The sequence below is a fragment of the Lampetra fluviatilis genome, chromosome 2, assembly GCF_964198595.1.
Source record: "Lampetra fluviatilis chromosome 2, kcLamFluv1.1, whole genome shotgun sequence".
Lineage (NCBI taxonomy): Eukaryota > Metazoa > Chordata > Hyperoartia > Petromyzontiformes > Petromyzontidae > Lampetra > Lampetra fluviatilis.
The window spans coordinates 24,471,457-24,498,824 of record NC_136276.1 but is presented as its reverse complement, the minus strand read 5'-3'; the positions used below and the strand labels follow the sequence as shown (position 1 = coordinate 24,498,824).

The window sequence follows — 27,368 nt, the reverse complement described above, 5'->3', positions numbered from 1 at the left end:
TCACACCCCCCCCCCATCACACTCCCTCCATCACACCCCACTCCCTCCATCACACCCCACCCCATCACACTCCCCCCATCACATCCCACCCAATCACACTCCCCCCATCACACCCCACTCCCCCCATCACACCCCCCCCCCATCACACTCCCCCCATCACACCCCACCCCATCCATCACATCCCACCCCCTCCATCACACCCCACCCCCCCATCACACTCCCCCCGTCACACTCCCCCCATCCATCACACTCCCCCCATCACACCCCACCCCCTCCATCACACCCCACTCCCCCCATCACACCCCACTCCCTCCATCACACCCCACTCCCCCTTATCACATCCCACCCCCTCCATCACACACCACTCCCTCCATCACACCCCACCCCCTCCATCACACCCCACTCCCTCCATCACACCCCAATCCCCCCATCACACCCCACCCCCTCCATCACACCCCACTCCCTCCATCACACCCCACCCCCCCCATCACACTTCCCCCATCACACCCCACCCCCTCCATCACACCCCACTCCCCCCATCACACCCCCCCCCCCCCTCCATCACACCCCCCCCATCACACTCCCTCCATCACACACCACTCCCTCCATCACATCCCACCCCCTCCATCACACCCCCCCCATCACACTCCCTCCATCACACCCCACTCCCTCCATCACACCCCACCCCCTCCATCACACCGCACCCCATCACACTCCCCCCATCACATCCCACCCCATCACACTCCCCCCATCACACCCCCCCCATCACACTCCCCCCATCACACCCCACCCCCTCCATCACACCCCACTCCCCCCATCACACCCCACTCCCTCCATCACACCCCACCCCATCACACTCCCTCCATCACACCCCACCCCCCCATTACAATCCCCCCATCACACCCCACCCCCTTCATCACACCACACTCCCCCATCACACCCCACTCTCCCCATCACACCCCACCCCCTCAATCACACCGCACCCCCCCATCACACTCCCCCCATCACACCCCAACCCATCACACCCCACCCCCTCCATCACAACCCACTCCCCCCCCATCACACCCCACCCCCTCCATCACACCCCACCCCCCCATCACACCCCCCCCCCATCACACCCCACCCCCCTCCATCACACCCCACTCCCATCACACCCCACCCCCTCCATCACACCCCACCCCCTCCATCACACCGCACCCCATCACACTCCCCCCATCACATCCCACCCCCTCCATCACACCTCCCCCCCCATCACACTCCCTCCATCACACCCCACTCCCTCCATCACACCCCACTCCCTCCATCACACCCCACTCCCTCCATCACACCCCACTCCCTCCATCACACCCCACCCCCTCCCATCACACCCCACCCCCTCCATCACACCCCACCCCATCACACTCCCTCCATCACATCCCACCCCATCACACTCCCTCCATCACACCCCACCCCATCACACTCCCTCCATCACACACCACCCCCCCATCACACTCCCCCCATCACACCCCACCCCCTCCATCACACCCCACTCCCCCCATCACACCCCACCCCCTCCATCACACCCCACCCCCCCATCACACCCCACCCCCTCCATCACACCCCCCCCCCCCCATCACACTCCCTCCATCACACCCCACCCCATCACACTCCCCCCATCACATCCCACCCCATCACACTCCCCCCATCACACCCCACCCCCCAATCACACTCCCCCCGTCACACTCCCCCCATCCATCACACTCCCCCCATCACACCCCACCCCCTCCATCACACCCCACTCCCCCCATCACACCCCACTCCCTCCATCACACCCCACTCCCCCTTATCACATCCCACCCCCTCCATCACACACCACTCCCTCCATCACACCCCACCCCCTCCATCACACCCCACTCCCTCCATCACACCCCCCCCCAATCACACCCCACCCCCTCCATCACACCCCAATCCCCCCATCACACCCCACCCCCTCCATCACACCCCACTCCCTCCATCACACCCCACCCCATCACACTCCCTCCATCACACCCCACCCCCCCCCATCACACTTCCCCCATCACACCCCACCCCCTCCATCACATCCCCACTCCCCCCATCACACCCCCCCCCCTCCATCACACCCCCCCCATCACACTCACTCCATCACACCCCACTCCCTCCATCACATCCCACCCCCTCCATCACACCCCCCCCATCACACTCCCTCCATCACACCCCACTCCCTCCATCACACCCCACCCCCTCCATCACACTCCCCCCATCACATCCCACCCCATCACACTCCCCCCATCACACCCCACTCCCCCCATCACACCCCCCCCCATCACACTCCCCCCATCACACCCCACCCCCTCCATCACACCCCACTCCCCCCATCACACCCCACTCCCTCCATCACACCCCACCCCATCACACTCCCTCCATCACACCCCACCCCCCCATTACAATCCCCCCATCACACCCCACCCCCTTCATCACACCACACTCCCCCATCACACCCCACTCTCCCCATCACACCCCACCCCCTCAATCAAACCCTACCCCCCCATCACACTCCCCCCATCACACCCCACCCCATCACACCCCACCCCCTCCATCACAACCCACTCCCCCCCATCACACCCCACCCCCTCCATCACACCCCACCCCCCCATCACACCCCCCCCCATTACACCCCACCCCCTCCATCACACCCCACTCCCATCACACCCCACCCCCTCCATCACACCCCACCCCCTCCATCACACCGCACCCCATCACACTCCCCCCATCACATCCCACCCCATCACACTCCCCCCATCACACCCCACCCCCTCCATCACACCCCCCCCATCACACTCCCTCCATCACACCCCACTCCCCCCATCACACCCCACCCCCTCCATCACACCCCACTCCCCCCATCACACCCCACCCCCTCCATCACACCCCACTCCCCCCATCACATCCCACCCCCTCCATCACACCCCCCCCCCCATCACACTCCCTCCATCACACCCCACTCCCTCCATCACACCCCACTCCCTCCATCACACCCCACTCCCTCCATCACACCCCACCCCCTCCATCACACCCCACCCCCCCATCACACCCCACTCCCTCCATCACACCCCACTCCCTCCATCACACCCCACTCCCTCTATCACACCCCACTCCCCCCATCACACCCCACCCCCTCCATCACACCCCACCCCCACATCACACTCCCCCCATCACATCCCACCCCATCACACTCCCCCCATCACACCCCACTCCCACCATCACACCCCCCCCCCCATCACACTCCCCCCATCACACCCTACCCCCTCCATCACACCCCACTCCCCCCATCACATCCCACCCCCTCCATCACACCCCCCCCCCCCCATCACACTCCCTCCATCACACCCCACTCCCTCCATCACACCCCACTCCCTCCATCACACCCCACTCCCTCCATCACACCCCACTCCCTCCATCACACCCCACCCCCTCCATCACACCCCACCCCCTCCATCACACCCCACCCCCTCCATCATACCGCACCCCATCACACTCCCCCCATCACATCCCACCCCTTCCATCACACCCCACTCCCTCCATCACACCCCACTCCCTCCATCACACCCCACTCCCTCCATCACACCCCACTCCCTCCATCACACCCCACCCCCTCCATCACACCCCACCCCCTCCATCACACCCCACCCCATCACACTCCCTCCATCACATCCCACCACATCACACTCCCTCCATCACACCCCACCCCATCACACTCCCTCCATCACACACCACCCCCCCATCACACTCCCCCCATCACACCCCACCCCCTCCATCACACCCCACTCCCCCCATCACACCCCACCCCCTCCATCACACCCCACCCCCCCATCACACCCCACCCCCTCCATCACACCCCCCCCCCCATCACACTCCCTCCATCACACCCCACTCCCTCCATCACACCCCACCCCATCACACTCCCCCCATCACATCCCACACCATCACACTCCCCCCATCACACCCTACTCCCCCCATCACACCCCCCCCCCCATCACACTCCCCCCATCACACCCCACCCCATCCATCACATCCCACCCCCCTCCATCACACCCCACCCCCCCATCACACTCCCCCCGTCACACTCCCCCCATCCATCACACTCCCCCCATCACACCCCACCCCCTCCATCACACCCAACTCCCCCCATCACACCCCACTCCCATCACACCCCACTCCCTCCATTACACCCCACTCCCTCCATCACACCCCACTCCCTCCATCACACCCCACTCCCCCTTATCACATCCCACCCCCTCCATCACACCCCACTCCCTCCATCACACCCCCCCCCCATCACACCCCACCCCCTCCATCACACCCCAATCCCCCCATCACACCCCACCCCCTCCATCACACCCCACTCCCTCCATCACACCCCACCCCATCACACTCCCTCCATCACACCCCACCCCCCCCATCACACTTCCCCCATCACACCCCACCCCCTCCATCACATCCCCACTCCCCCCATCACACCCCCCCCCCTCCATCACACCCCCCCCATCACACTCCCTCCATCACACCCCACTCCCTCCATCACATCCCACCCCCTCCATCACACCCCCCCCATCACACTCCCTCCATCACACCCCACTCCCTCCATCACACCCCACCCCTCCATCACACCCCCCCCATCACACTCCCCCCATCACATCCCACCCCATCACACTCCCCCCATCACACCCCACTCCCCCCATCACACCCCCCCCATCACACTCCCCCCATCACACCCCACCCCCTCCATCACACCCCACTCCCCCCATCACACCCCACTCCCTCCATCACACCCCACCCCATCACACTCCCTCAATCATACCCCACCCCCCCATTACAATCCCCCCATCACACCCCACCCCATCACACCCCACTCTCCCCATCACACCCCACCCCCCCATCACACTCCCCCCATCACACCCCACCCCATCACACCCCACCCCCTCCATCACAACCCACTCCCCCCCATCACACCCCACCCCCTCCATCACACCCCACCCCCCCATCACACCCCCCCCCCCCATCACACCCCACCCCCTCCATCACACCCCACTCCCATCACACCCCACCCCCTCCATCACACCCCACCCCCTCCATCACACCGCACCCCATCACACTCCCCCCATCACATCCCACCCCATCACACTCCCCCCATCACACCCCACTCCCCCCATCACACCCCCCCCCCCCATCACACTCCCCCCCCCATCACACTCCCCCCATCACACCCTACCCCATCCATCACATCCCACCCCCTCCATCACACCCCACCCCCCCATCACACTCCCCCCGTCACACTCCCCCCATCACACCCCACCCCCTCCATCACACCCCACTCCCCCCATCACACCCCACTCCCTCCATTACACCCCACTCCCTCCATTACACCCCACTCCCTCCATTACACCCCACTCCCTCCATTACACCCCACTCCCTCCATCACACCCCACTCCCTCCATCACACCCCACTCCCCCTTATCACATCACACCCCCTCCATCACACACCACTCCCTCCATCACACCCCACCCCCTCCATCACACCCCACTCCCTCCATCACACCCCCCCCCCTATCACACCCCACCCCCTCCATCACACCCCAATCCCCCCATCACACCCCACCCCCTCCATCACACCCCACTCCCTCCATCACACCCCACCCCATCACACTCCCTCCATCACACCCCACCCCCCCCATCACACTTCCCCCATCACACCCCACCCCCTCCATCACACCCCACTCCCCCCATCACACCCCCCCCCCTCCATCACACCCCCCCCATCACACTCCCTCCATCACACCCCACTCCCTCCATCACATCCCACCCCCTCCATCACATCCCACCCCCTCCATCACACCCCCCCCCCATCACACTCCCTCCATCACACCCCACTCCCTCCATCACACCCCACCCCCTCCATCACACCGCACCCCATCACACTCCCCCCATCACATCCCACCCCATCACACTCCCCCCATCACACCCCACTCCCCCCATCACACCCCCCCCATCACACCCCCCCCCCATCACACTCCCCCCATCACACCCCACCCCCTCCATCACACCACACTCCCCCCATCACACCCCACTCCCTCCATCACACCCCACCCCATCACACTCCCTCCATCACACCCCACCCCATCACACTCCCTCCATCACACCCCACCCCCCCATTACAATCCCCCCATCACACCCCACCCCCTTCATCACACCACACTCCCCCATCACACCCCACTCTCCCCATCACACCCCACCCCCTCAATCACACCCCACCCCCCCATCACACTCCCCCCATCACACCCCACCCCATCACACCCCACCCCCTCCATCACACCCCACCCCATCACACTCCCTCCATCACACCCCACCCCCCCCATCACACTTCCCCCATCACACCCCACCCCCTCCATCACATCCCCACTCCCCCCATCACACCCCCCCCCCTCCATCACACCCCCCCCATCACACTCCCTCCATCACACCCCACTCCCTCCATCACATCCCACCCCCTCCATCACACCCCCCCCATCACACTCCCTCCATCACACCCCACTCCCTCCATCACACCCCACCCCTCCATCACACCGCACCCCATCACACTCCCCCCATCACATCCCACCCCATCACACTCCCCCCATCACACCCCACTCCCCCCATCACACCCCCCCCCCATCACACCCCCCCCCCATCACACTCCCCCCATCACACCCCACCCCCTCCATCACACCCCACTCCCCCCATCACACCCCACTCCCTCCATCACACCCCACCCCATCACACTCCCTCAATCATACCCCACCCCCCCATTACAATCCCCCCATCACACCCCACCCCCTTCATCACACCACACTCCCCCATCACACCCCACTCTCCCCATCACACCCCACCCCCTCAATCACACCCCACCCCCCCATCACACTCCCCCCATCACACCCCACCCCATCACACCCCACCCCCTCCATCACAACCCACTCCCTCCCATCACACCCCACCCCCTCCATCACACCCCACCCCCCCATCACACCCCCCCCCCCCATCACACCCCACCCCCTCCATCACACCCCACTCCCATCACACCCCACCCCCTCCATCACACCCCACCCCCTCCATCACACCGCACCCCATCACACTCCCCCCATCACATCCCACCCCATCACACTCCCCTCATCACACCCCACTCCCCCCATCACACCCCCCCCCCATCACACTCCCCCCATCACACCCCACCCCATCCATCACATCCCACCCCCTCCATCACACCCCACCCCCCCATCACACTCCCCCCGTCACACTCCCCCCATCCATCACACTCCCCCCATCACACCCCACCCCCTCCATCACACCCCACTCCCGCCATCACACCCCACTCCCTCCATTACACCCCACTCCCTCCATTACACCCCACTCCCTCCATTACACCCCACTCCCTCCATCACACCCCACTCCCTCCATCACACCCCACTCCCCCTTATCACATCACACCCCCTCCATCACACACCACTCCCTCCATCACACCCCACCCCCTCCATCACACCCCACTCCCTCCATCACACCCCCCCCCATCACACCCCACCCCCTCCATCACACCCCAATCCCCCCATCACACCCCACCCCCTCCATCACACCCCACTCCCTCCATCACACCCCACCCCATCACACTCCCTCCATCACACCCCACCCCCCCATCACACTTCCCCCATCACACCCCACCCCCTCCATCACACCCCACTCCCCCCATCACACCCCCCCCCCCCTCCATCACACCCCCCCCATCACACTCCCTCCATCACACCCCACTCCCTCCATCACATCCCACCCCCTCCATCACATCCCACCCCCTCCATCACACCCCCCCCCCATCACACTCCCTCCATCACACCCCACTCCCTCCATCACACCCCACCCCCTCCATCACACCGCACCCCATCACACTCCCCCCATCACATCCCACCCCATCACACTCCCCCCATCACACCCCACTCCCCCCATCACACCCCCCCCATCACACCCCCCCCCATCACACCCCACCCCCTCCATCACACCACACTCCCTCCATCACACCCCACTCCCTCCATCACACCCCACCCCATCACACTCCCTCCATCACACCCCACCCCATCACACTCCCTCCATCACACCCCACCCCCCCATTACAATCCCCCCATCACACCCCACCCCCTTCATCACACCACACTCCCCCATCACACCCCACTCTCCCCATCACACCCCCCCCCCCCCATCACACCCCACCCCCTCCATCACACCCCACTCCCATTACACCCCACCCCCTCCATCACACCCCACCCCATCCATCACACCGCACCCCATCACACCCCCCCCATCACACCCCACTCCCTCCATCACACCCCACTCCCTCCATCACACCCCACTCCCTCCATCACACCCCACTCCCTCCATCACACCCCACCCCCTCCATCACACCCCACCCCATCACACTCCCTCCATCACATCCCACCCCATCACACTCCCTCCATCACACCCCACCCCATCACACTCCCTCCATCACACACCACCCCCCCATCACACTCCCCCCCATCACACCCCACCCCATCACACTCCCTCCATCACATCCCACCCCATCACACTCCCTCCATCACACCCCACCCCATCACACTCCCTCCATCACACACCACCCCCCCATCACACTCCCCCCATCACACCCCACCCCCTCCATCACACCCCACTCCCCCCATCACACCCCACCCCCTCCATCACACCCCACCCCCCCATCACACCCCACCCCCTCCATCACACCCCCCCCCATCACACTCCCTCCATCACACCCCACTCCCTCCATCACACCCCACCCCATCACACTCCCCCCATCACATCCCACCCCATCACACTCCCCCCATCACACCCCACTCCCCCCATCACACCCCCCCCCCCCATCACACTCCCCCCATCACACCCCACCCCATCCATCACATCCCACCCCCTCCATCACACCCCACCCCCCCATCACACTCCCCCCGTCACACTCCCCCCGTCACACTCCCCCCAACCATCACACTCCCCCCATCACACCCCACCCCCTCCATCACACCCCACTCCCCCCATCACACCCCACTCCCATCACACCCCACTCCCTCCATTACACCCCACTCCCTCCATCACACCCCACTCCCTCCATCACACCCCACTCCCCCTTATCACATCCCACCCCCTCCATCACACACCACTCCATCCATCACACCCCACCCCCTCCATCACACCCCACTCCCTCCATCACACCCCCCCCCATCACACCCCACCCCCTCCATCACATCCCAATCCCCCCATCACACCCCACCCCCTCCATCACACCCCACTCCCTCCATCACACCCCACCCCATCACACTCCCTCCATCACACCCAACCCCCCCCATCACACTTCCCCCATCACACCCCACCCCCTCCATCACATCCCCACTCCCCCCATCACACCCCCCCCCCCTCCATCACACCCCCCCCATCACACTCCCTCCATCACACCCCACTCCCTCCATCACATCCCACCCCCTCCATCACACCCCCCCCCATCACACTCCCTCCATCACACCCCACTCCCTCCATCACACCCCACCCCTCCATCACACCGCACCCCATCACACTCCCCCCATCACATCCCACCCCATCACACTCCCCCCATCACACCCCACTCCCCCCATCACACCCCCCCCATCACACTCCCCCCATCACACCCCACCCCCTCCATCACACCCCACTCCCCCCATCACACCCCACTCCCTCCATCACACCCCACACCATCACACTCCCTCCATCACACACCACCCCCCCATCACACTCCCCCCATCACACCCCACCCCCTCCATCACACCCCACTCCCCCCATCACACCCCACCCCCTCCATCACACCCCACCCCCCCATCACACCCCACCCCCTCCATCACACCCCCCCCCATCACACTCCCTCCATCACACCCCACTCCCTCCATCACACCCCACCCCATCACACTCCCCCCATCACATCCCACCCCATCACACTCCCCCCATCACACCCCACTCCCCCCATCACACCCCCCCCCCCCATCACACTCCCCCCATCACACCCCACCCCATCCATCACATCCCACCCCCTCCATCACACCCCACCCCCCCATCACACTCCCCCCGTCACACTCCCCCCAACCATCACACTCCCCCCATCACACCCCACCCCCTCCATCACACCCCACTCCCCCCATCACACCCCACTCCCATCACACCCCACTCCCTCCATTACACCCCACTCCCTCCATCACACCCCACTCCCTCCATCACATCCCACTCCCCCTTATCACATCCCACCCCCTCCATCACACACCACTCCCTCCTTCACACCCCACCCCCTCCATCACACCCCACTCCCTCCATCACACCCCCCCCCCCCATGACACCCCACCCCCTCCATCACACCCCAATCCCCCCATCACACCCCACCCCCTCCATCACACCCCACTCCCTCCATCACACCCCACCCCATCACACTCCCTCCATCACACCCCACCCCCCCCATCACACTTCCCCCATCACACCCCACCCCCTCCATCACATCCCCACTCCCCCCATAACACGCCCCCCCCCTCCATCACACCCCCCCCATCACACTCCCTCCATCACACCCCACTCCCTCCATCACATCCCACCCCCTCCATCACACCCCCCCCCATCACACTCCCTCCATCACACCCCACTCCCTCCATCACACCCCACCCCCTCCATCACACCGCACCCCATCACACTCCCCCCATCACATCCCACCCCATCACACTCCCCCCATCACACCCCACTCCCCCCATCACACCCCCCCCATCACACTCCCCCCATCACACCCCACCCCCTCCATCACACCCCACTCCCCCAATCACACCCCACTCCCTCCATCACACCCCACCCCATCACACTCCCTCCATCACACCCCACCCCCCCATTACAATCCCCCCATCACACCCCACCCCCTTCATCACACCACACTCCCCCATCACACCCCACTCTCCCCATCACACCCCACCCCCTCAATCACACCCCACCCCCCCATCACACTCCCCCCATCACACCCCACCCCATCACACCCCACCCCCTCCATCACAACCCACTCCCTCCCATCACACCCCACCCCCTCCATCACACCCCACCCCCCCATCACACCCCCCCCCCCCCATCACACCCCACCCCCTCCATCACACCCCACTCCCATCACACCCCACCCCCTCCATCACACTGCAACCCATCACACTCCCCCCATCACATCCCACCCCATCACACTCCCCCCATCACACCCCACTCCCCCCATCACACCCCCCCCCATCACACTCCCCCCATCACACCCCACCCCCTCCATCACACCCCACTCCCTCCATCACACCCCACCCCATCACACTCCCTCCATCACACCCCACCCCCCCATTACAATCCCCCCATCACACCCCACCCCCTTCATCACACCACACTCCCCCATCACACCCCACTCTCCCCATCACACCCCAACCCCTCAATCACACCCCACCCCCCCATCACACTCCCCCCATCACACCCCACCCCATCACACCCCACCCCATCACACCCCCACCCCATCACACCCCACCCCCTCCATCACAACCCACTGCCCCCCATCACACCCCACCCCCTCCATCACACCCCACCCCCCCATAACACCCCCCCCCCATCACACCCCACCCCCTCCATCACACCCCACTCCCATCACACCCCACCCCCTCCATCACACCCCACCCCCTCCATCACACCCCACCCCCTCCATCACACCCCACCCCATCACACTCCCTCCATCATACCCCACCCCCTCCATCACACCCCACTCCCTCCATCACACCCCACCCCCTCCATCACACCCCACCCCCTCCATCACACCCCACCCCCTCCATCACACCCCACTCCCTCCATCACACCCCACCCCCTCCATCACACCCCACCCCCTCCATCACACCCCACCCCCTCCATCACACCCCACCCCATCACACTCCCCCCATCACATCCCCCCCATCACACTCCCCTCATCACATCCCACCCCCTCCATCACACCCCCCCATCACACTCCCTCCATCACACCCCACTCCCTCCATCACACCCCACCCCCTCCATCACACCCCACTCCCCCCATCACATCCCACCCCCTCCATCACCCCCCCCCCCCATCACACTCCCCCCATCACATCCCCCCCATCACACTCCCTCCATCACAGCCCACCCCCTCCATCACACCCCACTCCCCCCATCACATCCCACCCCCTCCATCACACCCCCCCATCACACTCCCTCCATCACACCCCACTCCCTTCATCACACCCCACCCCCTCCATCACACCCCACTCCCCCCATCACATCCCACCCCCTCCATCACACCCCCCCCCCATCACACTCCCCCCATCACATCCCACCCCCTCTATCACACCCCCCCCCCCATTACACTCCCTCCATCACACCCCACCCCCTCCATCACACCCCACTCCCCCCATCACATCCCACCCATACCATCACACTCCCTCCATCACACCCCACCCCTTCCATCACACCCCACTCCCTCCATCACACCCCCCCATCACACCCCACCCCCTCCATCACACCCCACTCCCTCCATCACACCCCACCCCATCACACTCCCTCCATCACACCCCACCCCCCCATCACACTTCCCCCATCACACCCCACCCCCTCCATCACACCCCACCCCATCACACTCCCTCCATCACATCCCACCCCATCACACTCCCTCCATCACACCCCACCCCATCACACTCCCTCCATCACACACCACCCCCCCATCACACTCCCCCCATCACACCCCACCCCCTCCATCACACCCCACTCCCCCCATCACACCCCCACCCCCTCCATCACACCCCACCCCCCCATCACACCCCACCCCCTCCATCACACCCCCCCCCCATCACACTCCCTCCATCACACCCCACTCCCTCCATCACACCCCACCCCATCACACTCCCCCCATCACATCCCACCCCATCACACTCCCCCCATCACACCCCCCCCCATCACACTCCCCCCATCACACCCCACCCCATCCATCACATCCCACCCCCTCCATCACACCCCACCCCCCCATCACACTCCCCCCGTCACACTCCCCCCATCCATCACACTCCCCCCATCACACCCCACCCCCTCCATCACACCCCACTCCCCCCATCACACCCCACTCCCATCACACCCCACTCCCTCCATTACACCCCACTCCCTCCATCACACCCCACTCCCTCCATCACACCCCACTCCCCCTTATCACATCCCACCCCCTCCATCACACACCACTCCCTCCATCACACCCCACCCCCTCCATCACACCCCACTTCCTCCATCACACCCCCCCCCCCATCACACCCCACCCCCTCCATCACACCCCAATCCCCCCATCACACCCCACCCCCTCCATCACACCCCACTCCCTCCATCACACTCCCTCCATCACACCCCACCCCCCCCCATCACACTTCCCCCATCACACCCCACCCCCTCCATCACACCCCACTCCCCCCATCACACCCCCCCCCCCTCCATCACACCCCCCCCATCACACTCCCTCCATCACACCCCACTCCCTCCATCACATCCCACCCCCTCCATCACACCCCCCCCCCATCACACTCCCTCCATCACACCCCACTCCCTCCATCACACCCCACCCCCTCCATCACACCGCACCCCATCACACTCCCCCCATCACATCCCACCCCATCACACTCCCCCCATCACATCCCACCCCATCACACTCCCCCCATCACACCCCACTCCCCCCATCACACCCCCCCCATCACACTCCCCCCATCACACCCCACCCCCTCCATCACACCCCACTCCCCCCATCACACCCCACTCCCTCCATCACACCCCACCCCATCACACTCCCTCCATCACACCCCACCCCCCAATTACAATCCCCCCATCACACCCCACCCCCTTCATCACACCACACTCCCCCATCACACCCCACTCTCCCCATCACACCCCACCCCCTCAATCACACCCCACCCCCCCATCACACTCCCCCCATCACACCCCACCCCATCACACCCCACCCCCTCCATCACACCGCACCCCATCACACTCCCCCCATCACATCCCACCCCATCACACTCCCCCCATCACACCCCACCCCCTCCATCACACCCCACCCCATCACACTCCACCCATCACATCCCACCCCATCACACTCCCTCCATCACACCCCACCCCATCACACTCCCTCCATCACACACCACCCCCCCATCACACTCCCCCCATCACACCCCACCCCCTCCATCACACCCCACTCCCCCCATCACACCCCACCCCCTCCATCACATCCCCACTCCCCCCATAACACGCCCCCCCCCTCCATCACACCCCCCCCATCACACTCCCTCCATCACACCCCACTCCCTCCATCACATCCCACCCCCTCCATCACACCCCCCCCCATCACACTCCCTCCATCACACCCCACTCCCTCCATCACACCCCACCCCCTCCATCACACCGCACCCCATCACACTCCCCCCATCACATCCCACCCCATCACACTCCCCCCATCACACCCCACTCCCCCCATCACACCCCCCCCATCACACTCCCCCCATCACACCCCACCCCCTCCATCACACCCCACTCCCCCAATCACACCCCACTCCCTCCATCACACCCCACCCCATCACACTCCCTCCATCACACCCCACCCCCCCATTACAATCCCCCCATCACACCCCACCCCCTTCATCACACCACACTCCCCCATCACACCCCACTCTCCCCATCACACCCCACCCCCTCAATCACACCCCACCCCCCCCATCACACTCCCCCCATCACACCCCACCCCATCACACCCCACCCCCTCCATCACAACCCACTCCCTCCCATCACACCCCACCCCCTCCATCACACCCCACCCCCCCATCACACCCCCCCCCCCCCATCACACCCCACCCCCTCCATCACACCCCACTCCCATCACACCCCACCCCCTCCATCACACTGCAACCCATCACACTCCCCCCATCACATCCCACCCCATCACACTCCCCCCATCACACCCCACTCCCCCCATCACACCCCCCCCCATCACACTCCCCCCATCACACCCCACCCCCTCCATCACACCCCACTCCCTCCATCACACCCCACCCCATCACACTCCCTCCATCACACCCCACCCCCCCATTACAATCCCCCCATCACACCCCACCCCCTTCATCACACCACACTCCCCCATCACACCCCACTCTCCCCATCACACCCCAACCCCTCAATCACACCCCACCCCCCCATCACACTCCCCCCATCACACCCCACCCCATCACACCCCACCCCATCACACCCCCACCCCATCACACCCCACCCCCTCCATCACAACCCACTGCCCCCCATCACACCCCACCCCCTCCATCACACCCCACCCCCCCATAACACCCCCCCCCCATCACACCCCACCCCCTCCATCACACCCCACTCCCATCACACCCCACCCCCTCCATCACACCCCACCCCCTCCATCACACCCCACCCCATCACACTCCCTCCATCATACCCCACCCCCTCCATCACACCCCACCCCATCACACTCCCTCCATCACACCCCACCCCCTCCATCACACCCCACCCCCTCCATCACACCCCACCCCCTCCATCACACCCCACCCCCTCCATCACACCCCACTCCCTCCATCACACCCCACCCCCTCCATCACACCCCACCCCCTCCATCACACCCCACCCCCTCCATCACACCCCACCCCATCACACTCCCCCCATCACATCCCCCCCATCACACTCCCCTCATCACATCCCACCCCCTCCATCACACCCCCCCATCACACTCCCTCCATCACACCCCACTCCCTCCATCACACCCCACCCCCTCCATCACACCCCACTCCCCCCATCACATCCCACCCCCTCCATCACCCCCCCCCCCATCACACTCCCCCCATCACATCCCCCCCATCACACTCCCTCCATCACAGCCCACCCCCTCCATCACACCCCACTCCCCCCATCACATCCCACCCCCTCCATCACACCCCCCCATCACACTCCCTCCATCACACCCCACTCCCTTCATCACACCCCACCCCCTCCATCACACCCCACTCCCCCCATCACATCCCACCCCCTCCATCACACCCCCCCCCCATCACACTCCCCCCATCACATCCCACCCCCTCTATCACACCCCCCCCCCCCCATTACACTCCCTCCATCACACCCCACCCCCTCCATCACACCCCACTCCCCCATCACATCCCACCCATACCATCACACTCCCTCCATCACACCCCACCCCTTCCATCACACCCCACTCCCTCCATCACACCCCCCCCATCACACCCCACCCCCTCCATCACACCCCACTCCCTCCATCACACCCCACCCCATCACACTCCCTCCATCACACCCCACCCCCCCATCACACTTCCCCCATCACACCCCACCCCCTCCATCACACCCCACCCCATCACACTCCCTCCATCACATCCCACCCCATCACACTCCCTCCATCACACCCCACCCCATCACACTCCCTCCATCACACACCACCCCCCCATCACACTCCCCCCATCACACCCCACCCCCTCCATCACACCCCACTCCCCCCATCACACCCCACCCCCCTCCATCACACCCCACCCCCCCATCACACCCCACCCCCTCCATCACACCCCCCCCCCCATCACACTCCCTCCATCACACCCCACTCCCTCCATCACACCCCACCCCATCACACTCCCCCCATCACATCCCACCCCATCACACTCCCCCCATCACACCCCCCCCATCACACTCCCCCCATCACACCCCACCCCATCCATCACATCCCACCCCCTCCATCACACCCCACCCCCCCATCACACTCCCCCCGTCACACTCCCCCCATCCATCACACTCCCCCCATCACACCCCACCCCCTCCATCACACCCCACTCCCCCCCATCACACCCCACTCCCATCACACCCCACTCCCTCCATTACACCCCACTCCCTCCATCACACCCCACTCCCTCCATCACACCCCACTCCCCCTTATCACATCCCACCCCCTCCATCACACACCACTCCCTCCATCACACCCCACCCCCTCCATCACACCCCACTTCCTCCATCACACCCCCCCCCCCATCACACCCCACCCCCTCCATCACACCCCAATCCCCCCATCACACCCCACCCCCTCCATCACACCCCACTCCCTCCATCACACTCCCTCCATCACACCCCACCCCCCCCCATCACACTTCCCCCATCACACCCCACCCCCTCCATCACACCCCACTCCCCCCATCACACCCCCCCCCCTCCATCACACCCCCCCCATCACACTCCCTCCATCACACCCCACTCCCTCCATCACATCCCACCCCCTCCATCACACCCCCCCCCCATCACACTCCCTCCATCACACCCCACTCCCTCCATCACACCCCACCCCCTCCATCACACCGCACCCCATCACACTCCCCCCATCACATCCCACCCCATCACACTCCCCCCATCACATCCCACCCCATCACACTCCCCCCATCACACCCCACTCCCCCCATCACACCCCCCCCATCACACTCCCCCCATCACACCCCACCCCCTCCATCACACCCCACTCCCCCCATCACACCCCACTCCCTCCATCACACCCCACCCCATCACACTCCCTCCATCACACCCCACCCCCCAATTACAATCCCCCCATCACACCCCACCCCCTTCATCACACCACACTCCCCCATCACACCCCACTCTCCCCATCACACCCCACCCCCTCAATCACACCCCACCCCCCCATCACACTCCCCCCATCACACCCCACCCCATCACACCCCACCCCCTCCATCACACCGCACCCCATCACACTCCCCCCATCACATCCCACCCCATCACACTCCCCCCATCACACCCCACCCCCTCCATCACACCCCACCCCATCACACTCCACCCATCACATCCCACCCCATCACACTCCCTCCATCACACCCCACCCCATCACACTCCCTCCATCACACACCACCCCCCCATCACACTCCCCCCATCACACCCCACCCCCCTCCATCACACCCCACTCCCCCCATCACACCCCACCCCCTCCATCACACCCCACCCCCCCATCACACCCCACCCCCTCCATCACACCCCCCCCCCCCATCACACTCCCTCCATCACACCCCACTCCCTCCATCACACCCCACCCCATCACACTACCCCCATCACATCCCACCCCATCACACTTCCCCCATCACACCCCACTCCCCCCATCACACCCCCCCCCCATCACACTCCCCCCATCACACCCCACCCCATCCATCACATCCCACCCCCTCCATCACACCCCACCCCCCCATCACACTCCCCCCGTCACACTCCCCCATCCATCACACTCCCCCCATCACACCCCACCCCCTCCATCACACCCCACTCCCCCCATCACACCCCACTCCCATCACACCCCACTCCCTCCATTACACCCCACTCCCTCCATCACACCCCACTCCCTCCATCACACCCCACTCCCCCTTATCACATCCCACCCCCTCCATCACACACCACTCCCTCCATCACACCCCACCCCCTCCATCACACCCCACTCCCTCCATCACACCCCCCCCCCCATCACACCCCACCCCCTCCATCACACCCCAATCCCCCCATCACACCCCACCCCCTCCATCACACCCCACTCCCTCCATCACACTCCCTCCATCACACCCCCCCCCCCCCATCACACTTCCCCCATCACACCCCACCCCCTCCATCACACCCCACTCCCCCCATCACACCCCCCCCCTCCATCACACCCCCCCCATCACACTCCCTCCATCACACCCCCACCCCACTCCCTCCATCACATCCCACCCCCTCCATCACACCCCCCCCATCACACTCCCTCCATCACACCCCACTCCCTCCATCACACCCCACCCCCTCCATCACACCGCACCCCATCACACTCCCCCCATCACATCCCACCCCATCACACTCCCCCCATCACATCCCACCCCATCACACTCCCCCCATCACACCCCACTCCCCCCATCACACCCCCCCCATCACACTCCCCCCATCACACCCCACCCCTCCATCACACCCCACTCCCCCCATCACACCCCACTCCCTCCATCACACCCCACCCCATCACACTCCCTCCATCACACCCCACCCCCCCATTACAATCCCCCCATCACACCCCACCCCCTTCATCACACCACTCCCCATCACACCCCACTCTCCCCATCACACCCCACCCCCTCAATCACACCCCACCCCCCCATCACACTCCCCCCATCACACCCCACCCCATCACACCCCACCCCCTCCATCACAACCCACTCCCCCCCATCACACCCCACCCCCTCCATCACACCCACCCCCTCCATCACACCCCACCCCCCCATCACCCCCCCCCCCCATCACACCCCACCCCCTCCATCACACCCCACTCCCATCACACCCCACCCCCTCCATCACACCCCACCCCCTCCATCACACCGCACCCCATCACACTCCCCCCATCACATCCCACCCCATCACACCCCACTCCCCCCATCACACCCCCCCCCCATCACACTCCCCCCCATCACACCCCACCCCCTCCATCACACCCCACTCCCCCCATCACACCCCACTCCCTCCATCACACCCCACCCCATCACACTCCCTCCATCACACCCCACCCCCCCATTACAATCCCCCCATCACACCCCACCCCCTTCATCACACCACACTCCCCAGCACACCCCACTCTCCCCATCACACCCCACCCCCTCAATCACACCCCACCCCCCCATCACACTCCCCCCATCACACCCCACCCCATCACACCCCACCCCATCACACCCCACCCCCTCCATCACAACCCACTCCCCCCCATCACACCCCACCCCCTCAATCACACCCCACCCCCCCATAACACCCCCCCCCCATCACACCCCACCCCCCTCCATCACACCCCACTCCCATCACACCCCACCCCCTCCATCACACCCCACCCCCTCCATCACACCCCACCCCATCACACTCCCTCCATCATACCCCACCCCCTCCATCACACCCCACCCCATCACACTCCCTCCATCACACCCCACCCCCTCCATCACACCCCACCCCCTCCATCACACCCCACCCCCTCCATCACACCCCACTCCCTCCATCACACCCCACCCCCTCCATCACACCCCACCCCCTCCATCACACCCCACCCCCTCCATCACACCCCACCCCATCACACTCCCCCCATCACATCCCCCCCCATCACACTCCCCCATCACATCCCACCCCCTCCATCACACCCCCCCATCACACTCCCTCCATCACACCCCACTCCCTCCATCACACCCCACCCCCTCCATCACACCCACTCCCCCCATCACATCCCACCCCCTCCATCACCCCCCCCCATCACACTCCCCCCATCACATCCCCCCCCATCACACTCCCTCCATCACAGCCCACCCCCTCCATCACACCCCACTCCCCCCATCACATCCCACCCCCTCCATCACACCCCCCCATCACACTCCCTCCATCACACCCCACTCCCTTCATCACACCCCACCCCCTCCATCACACCCCACTCCCCCCATCACATCCCACCCCCTCCATCACACCCCCCCCCCATCACACTCCCCCCATCACATCCCACCCCCTCTATCACACCCCCCCCCCCCATTACACTCCCTCCATCACACCCCACCCCCTCCATCACACCCCACTCCCCCCATCACATCCCACCCCCTCCATCACACTCCCTCCATCACACCCCACCCCTTCCATCACACCCCACTCCCTCCATCACACCCCCCCCCCATCACACCCCACCCCCTCCATCACACCCCACTCCCTCCATCACACCCCACCCCATCACACTCCCTCCATCACACCCCACCCCCCCATCACACTTCCCCCATCACACCCCACCCCCTCCATCACACCCCACTCCCCCCATCACCCCCCCCCCCTCCATCACACCCCCCCCATCACACTCCCTCCATCACACCCCACTCCCTCCATCACATCCCACCCCCTCCATCACACCCCCCCCATCACACTCCCTCCATCACACCCCACTCCCTCCATCACACCCCACCCCCTCCATCACACCCCACCCGATCACACTCCCCCCATCACATCCCACCCCCTCCATCACACCCCCCCATCACACTCCCTCCATCACACCCCACTCCCTTCATCACACCCCACCCCCTCCATCACACCCCACTCCCCCCATCACATCCCACCCCCTCCATCACACTCCCTCCATCACACCCCACCCCCTCCATCACACCCCACTCCCTCCATCACACCCCCCCCCATCACACCCCCCCCATCACACCCCACCCCCTCCATCACACCCCACTCCCTCCATCACACCCCACCCCATCACACTCCCTCCATCACACCCCACCCCCCCATCACACTTCCCCCATCACACCCCACCCCCTCCATCACACCCCACTCCCCCCATCACACCCCCCCCCCTCCATCACACCCCCCCCATCACACTCCCTCCATCACACCCCACTCCCTCCATCACATCCCACCACCTCCATCACACCCCCCCATCACACTCCCTCCATCACACCCCACTCCCTCCATCACACCCCACCCCCTCCATCACACCCCACCCCATCACACTCCCCCCATCACATCCCACCCCATCACACTCCCCCCATCACACCCCCCCCCCCCATCACACTCCCCCCATCACATCCCACCCCCTCCATCACTCCCCACTCCCCCCATCACACCCCACTCCCTCCATCACATTCCAAAGAAAGAAAAAAATCCCCTTATAACAGACTGTGGGGGCAAGTGCTGTTAGCGAGCACCTATGAAGGCACACGAGGGGGTGGGTAGCCAGCGCCACGCTCGGCCGTCTTTGTCTCCCGCGTTGCGATGTTTACACACCGCACCAGGTAATCAATTCAGGTTGAGTCGACCTAAGGGAGGCACAGGACCGGTTCAGATCATCGTCACTGGTGAGCGAGATTTGAACTCGGATCGCCGGGTTCGTAATGCAGCGCGCTCACCATTGCACTCCCAATCACAACCCATTGCCTCCATCACAACCACCATCACAGCCCACTCCCTCCCATCACAACCACAACACACTGCCTCCCATCACAACACACTCCATCGCAGTCCACTGTCTCCATCGCAACGCAACCACCATCACAACCCACACCCATCACAACCACCATCACCATTCCCCACCGCACGCCATCACCACTCCCCCGCCCCTCGGCTCGCGCCGCTGCCCCCGATGGTGCCGCGCCGGGAGATAGAAGGCGGAGTCCCCTGCCGCACCTCTCGGTCATGTTTCGGGTGTCGCCGTCGCGGCGTCGCGCGTCCCCCGCTCCTCCTCCATGCACCCGTGCCGCTCCCAGCTCCGTGCCGCTCCCAGCCCCGTGCCGCTCCCAGCCCCGCGCCGCTCCCAAGCCCGGCTCGGGCTCCCAACCCCACACGGCCGGCAACTCGGCGCGGCGAAAACGAACGGGGCGAGCGAGGGCCGCCTCCTTCCCTCCCTCCACTCCCCCTCTTCCTCGCTGGCCGAGCGCGCGTGCGCGTCGGCCAGCCTCCGCCTCCTCCTCGTGTGGCCTCCGCCTCCTCCTCGTGTGGCCTCCGCCTCCTCCTCGTGTGGCCTCCGCCTCCTCCTCGTGTGGCCTCCGCCTCCTCCTCGTGTGGCCTCCGCCTCCTCCTCGTGTGGCCTCCGCCTCCTCCTCGTGTGGCCTCCGCCTCCTCCTCGTGTGGCCTCCGCCTCCTCCTCGTGTGGCCTCCTCGTGTGGCCCGTGTGGCCACCGCCGCCTCTCCGCTTCTTCTTCGCCGTCGTCGCTGTTGTCAGTCCGGGCACGCGCGGCTTTGACGCGCGTCACCAGCCCCCACCTCCACGCCCGCGTTTCCCCCCCACCCACAGCGACCCCCACCCACTGCCCCCCCCCCGCCCAGTCCCCTGCCCTCTGCCCAGTCCCCTGCCCGCCCAGTCCCCTGCCCCCCCCCGCTCAGTCCCCTGCCCCCCCCCGCCCAGTCCCCTGCCCCCCGCCCAGTCCCCTGCCCCCCCGCCCAGTCCCCTGCCCCCCCCGCCCAGTCCCCTGCCCCGCCCATTCATCGGTTGAATAACAACGACCTCCTCGCCTCGAGAGACTGCATCGCGATATTAGCAGCAGGCCGACGCACTTCATTTCTGTCATACATGCAACATTATAAACAGGCCGCAGTCGTCGCGACTGTAGCCATGCGACCCAAGATTATCGACTAAATAGTACGTGACTTTACCGAAAGAACCAAGAAGAGTAAACCCACTGTCGTCTGCGCCCCTTCAACGGCGGATGAACAGCAACACTACACGAACCTCCCTCCTGAAGACCTCTCATCGTGGCTGAGACATTGACAAATCAGCTCATTCACATATTTCCATAATACGCAATAATAAGTGCTCAATTTCAGCAGCATTGGTTCAACACAAGCAAACTCTGGAGCTGTGTTTTTTGACACTCGGTGCCTCGTACGCAGTGAGACTTGCTTAAGCCAAGGATTATTTCGTGTTATGAATCTGAAGGGATTTCCCCTTTGTGTAGAATGCAAATCACAGTGTGAGAACTAAGGGGACTTAAGTGAATTATTTTACACAACCGGCCACAGGCTACCTCTGCCTGACCCAACTCCGGCTGACCCCGTTTCTTTCTGTGCCGCGCATTTTAACAATATCTAAGCAAAGGCCCAATGCGTGAAGCGGCCAGACACAAGCAGCACTCTGTGAAGGTTGTAATTGATAGAGTCAACACGTGTCTTTGGCTTTGTTGCGACCTCGAGGTGAGGTCGTTGTTGAAATCGGTGTGGATGAGCCAAACGAAACGTCAGTATCTGGTTCAACGGTGATACATCCAGTCTGCTCCCTCCTGAACATCGGCGAAGGAATCCAATGGGTGAAGTTCAGGGAACCATGAGATGCCGTCGCATTTAGATGCCGTATCAATCCACGCGTTATTGTATGTTTTATTGCGATACACGACTGAAAAAAAGTGCGATCACCAGACTCATTTGGGTCTCCAGGTGATCGCGAGACGTCCAGGACTCCACGCGAGATTGAATGACTAGAAATGATTATAAAGTAGGCATGTCATGCCCAAATAAAGTTACCCTGGGCGTGTGCTTGCTCATATCAGATGTGGAAACAGGAATCGCCAGAATAGAAATTTTTATCTGTGCTCAATCCCATGCTATACATTTCCAAGTGATAAGCCACTTTGTTGAGCTCGCATTTGTGGCCAGGTCGCTTCTGAAACATAAGTTTAATACCTTAGTGGGCTTTATCTGGTGATATAAAAAATACAGTTTTGTTTGATTTGTATATTTTAAGAAAATGTTTTTACCGTTCCTATACTTTGCACTGCTATCGTGTTTTTGTATTGTTGTAACGTACAGTACTTACCTACCCCTACTGGCCATGTGGGGAAAACGCTTTATAGCTCATCGGATTCCCCCAGTATAAATATGCTGGATCTGATGCTCCAACCCATAACAGCTTGACCCCACATACTCATTCTGCCACACCACAGCGCAAATAAAATATGGCCACCATTGCAGATTCATAGGACTCCTCAACCAGAGGTTGAGTCAGAGCTGTTATGTGGAGCATTGTATATTTACTTGAACAATTTAAAGTTTAAATATTGCAACGTTCTCCTAATTGCTGGAGACAACATTGTCGGCGTTTCTCCATCTTATCGTGGGCCTTCATCAATAAAAGTTGAGCATTCATCTGCAATGCGCATAAACCAGTGATGCTTTCCTTTCCTTATCCAAACACCCCACATTAATCCGCACGTCCTATTATATCAATGATTCTTCCTATCATTCTTAATTTTGAAGCTTTCGTGCTGCAGGAATTATTCTTTGGTTCTTTCGGTAAAGTCACGTATAAAGATAAAATAATAAATTAAATAATAGCATACGACGTTTCGATTGCAACACAAGCAATCATCATCAGGTATAAATGAAAAAGCAACAAAAAATCTAACCAGAAAACTATAGACAGACATATAAGCAGACAGATATCACCAAGATACATAGAGAGAGTAACACAGGTACAGAGAGGGGGATCGTCTCTGTGGGGTGGCTGTTGTATGTGTCGGGTTATGAAATTTTGATGAAAATAATACAAATTAATAATTTTCCGAAAAATGCGCAAATCGCATTAATTATGTTAATGTGTGAGTTAATATGCATACATTATGATAGTGTGAGTAGTTATATGCATACATTATGATAATCACGGAGATAATCGTAGTAATTTATGCGGATGCTTGCGATTATGTTAATGTGTGCAGTTGTGATAATTAAGCTTAGCTTCGTTTATCCAGCGTTATCTCAATCAGGATAACACGATTATCATCGATTAAACGTTTACCGATTATCCTAGTGTGTGTTATGATATTTTAGGTCTCCATTTTCATATCTCATCACAGGATACAGTTATCAAGAATAAGATAGTTTTGCATGGACTTGGAAGGAACACTCGATATGCTTCTGTGATAACAATTTTATTCTAACAAGCACGTGACATTCTATCATGCAGGTCAAACATGCGTCAATAATTCCTGAGCAAGATTATGCAATTAACGAAAATGGATAACTAAAAATACTTCTTCATTTGCGAGACTATGCATTTAACTAAATTGAATAACCAAACTCTTATGCATTTGCGATATTATGCATTCGACTAATATGAATAACTAAAATTTTTATGTAATTACGAGATTATGCATTTGACTAAAAGGAATGAATAAACACTTATGCATTTGCGAGACTATGCATTTGACTAAAATGAATGAATAAACACTTATGCATTTGCGAGACTATGCATTTAACTAAATTGAATAACTCAAAACTCTTATGCATTTGCGAGATTATGCATTAACTAACATGAATGAATAAACCTTATGCATTTGCGACATTATGTATTTAACGAACTGAATGACTAAAAACCCTCCTAACAATCGTAACCTCTACCTTTCCACCAGGCATCTCATTAGTTCGTTTTTGTATCGATCACCATCGGCGACTGGCCGAGTTTGAAAACAAGCATGACACACTTCATTTTGCGGTAATAAAAAGCACTTATTGTATCCCAGAGGCGAAAGTATATGTCAATAGATTCATCGGCAAGTATAAAATCCTTTTAACGGAATGTTTGATATAATGGTGGGTGAGGGCGTGAGTGTGGGAGAGCGAATCTGGCTCTGTTTTAATTAATGCTTCGGCGAGACTCTATGACAAAGGAAACTGGTTTGACAAGATATTCTCTCTCTGTGTACGGTCAATTCGTAATGGGGATTTCGAGAGGTTGAGTTTGCATCGACGAGTCTATTGATCGCCTATGTGATGAGCGGAACAAGGGAAAGGCACGGAAAACAACCTCACTCTTATAACCGACGGACTCTTAATCACTCGACGGGCCACGATTCCTCATGGCCAGCTGATGGTTCATGTAGTTGATAATCAGTCTTCCGATAATTGTGTAGGGTTGATATGATGGTAAGGACGAAATAGATAGTCTCACAGGGGGGTGGGCGTCGATGCGAGCGCGTGTGAGCCTATGTGAGGGAAGTTGTGGGTACGAACGACTTTCGGAGAAGGGCCCTCTGGCTGGCGCGGCGGCGGTGATCGGCTGCTTCCGACTCCTCCCTCGGTTGAGCCCGTACGAAGATTGACGGCGCGGCTGCGCTCGTTTGCGTGGTCAGGCGAGCACGTGTGTGGTGGCGGCAAGGGAGCTGGCTCGTTCACTCGTGTGCAGCAGGCGAGCACCTCGGCGATGCACGTCAAGGCGATGCACGTCAAGGCGATGCACGTCAAGGCGATGCACGTCAAGGCGATGCACGTCAAGGCGATGCACGTCAAGGCGATGCACGTCAAGGCGATGCACGTCAAGGCGATGCACGTTGCCACCCCACGAGCCTCGTCCTTCTGGATGACGAGAGCTTCTTCGTTGGTGGCGACGAGGAGAGATGGCTGTCGCCCTGGAGATCTCTGGTGGGGCCTTAGCCCGGAGACGAGATGAGATGTAGGCCGGAGCTCGTGAAGATCTGTGGTGGAGCCGGAGCCCTTGACGATCTCTGGTGGGGCCCGTGGCCCGGACGATCTGTTTTGGATGGATTTTCCTTTGGCTTATATCTGGGAATTCCACTCAGTTTCCCGAGTTGTTCAAAGTCTGTCATAAAACATTCCTGTGGGTGTGAACCATCTGCGTCCGTGTGTGTGTCGTGTGCGTGGCCGTCCGTGTGTTTCGCATGCGTGTTTGTCCGTGTGTTTATTAGCTTTGAAGACACAGCTGTGTG

General features: G+C 62.1%; 1 protein-coding gene across 6 annotated transcripts in view; it reads right to left on the bottom strand.

Moving 5' to 3' along the window:
• The window catches only part of ARHGAP39 (Rho GTPase activating protein 39), a 67,076-nt gene extending 44,346 nt beyond the window's left edge, over positions 1-22,730 (bottom strand). For all 6 annotated transcript variants that reach the window (XM_078872701.1, XM_078872719.1, XM_078872710.1 and 3 more), the window contains exon 1: positions 22,342-22,730. In XM_078872701.1, the coding sequence (XP_078728827.1) occupies positions 22,342-22,352 (11 nt within the window). In that variant the 5' untranslated portion in view covers positions 22,353-22,730. The remainder of the gene's footprint in view (positions 1-22,341) is intronic.
• Positions 22,731-27,368: the final 4,638 nt, after the last annotated feature.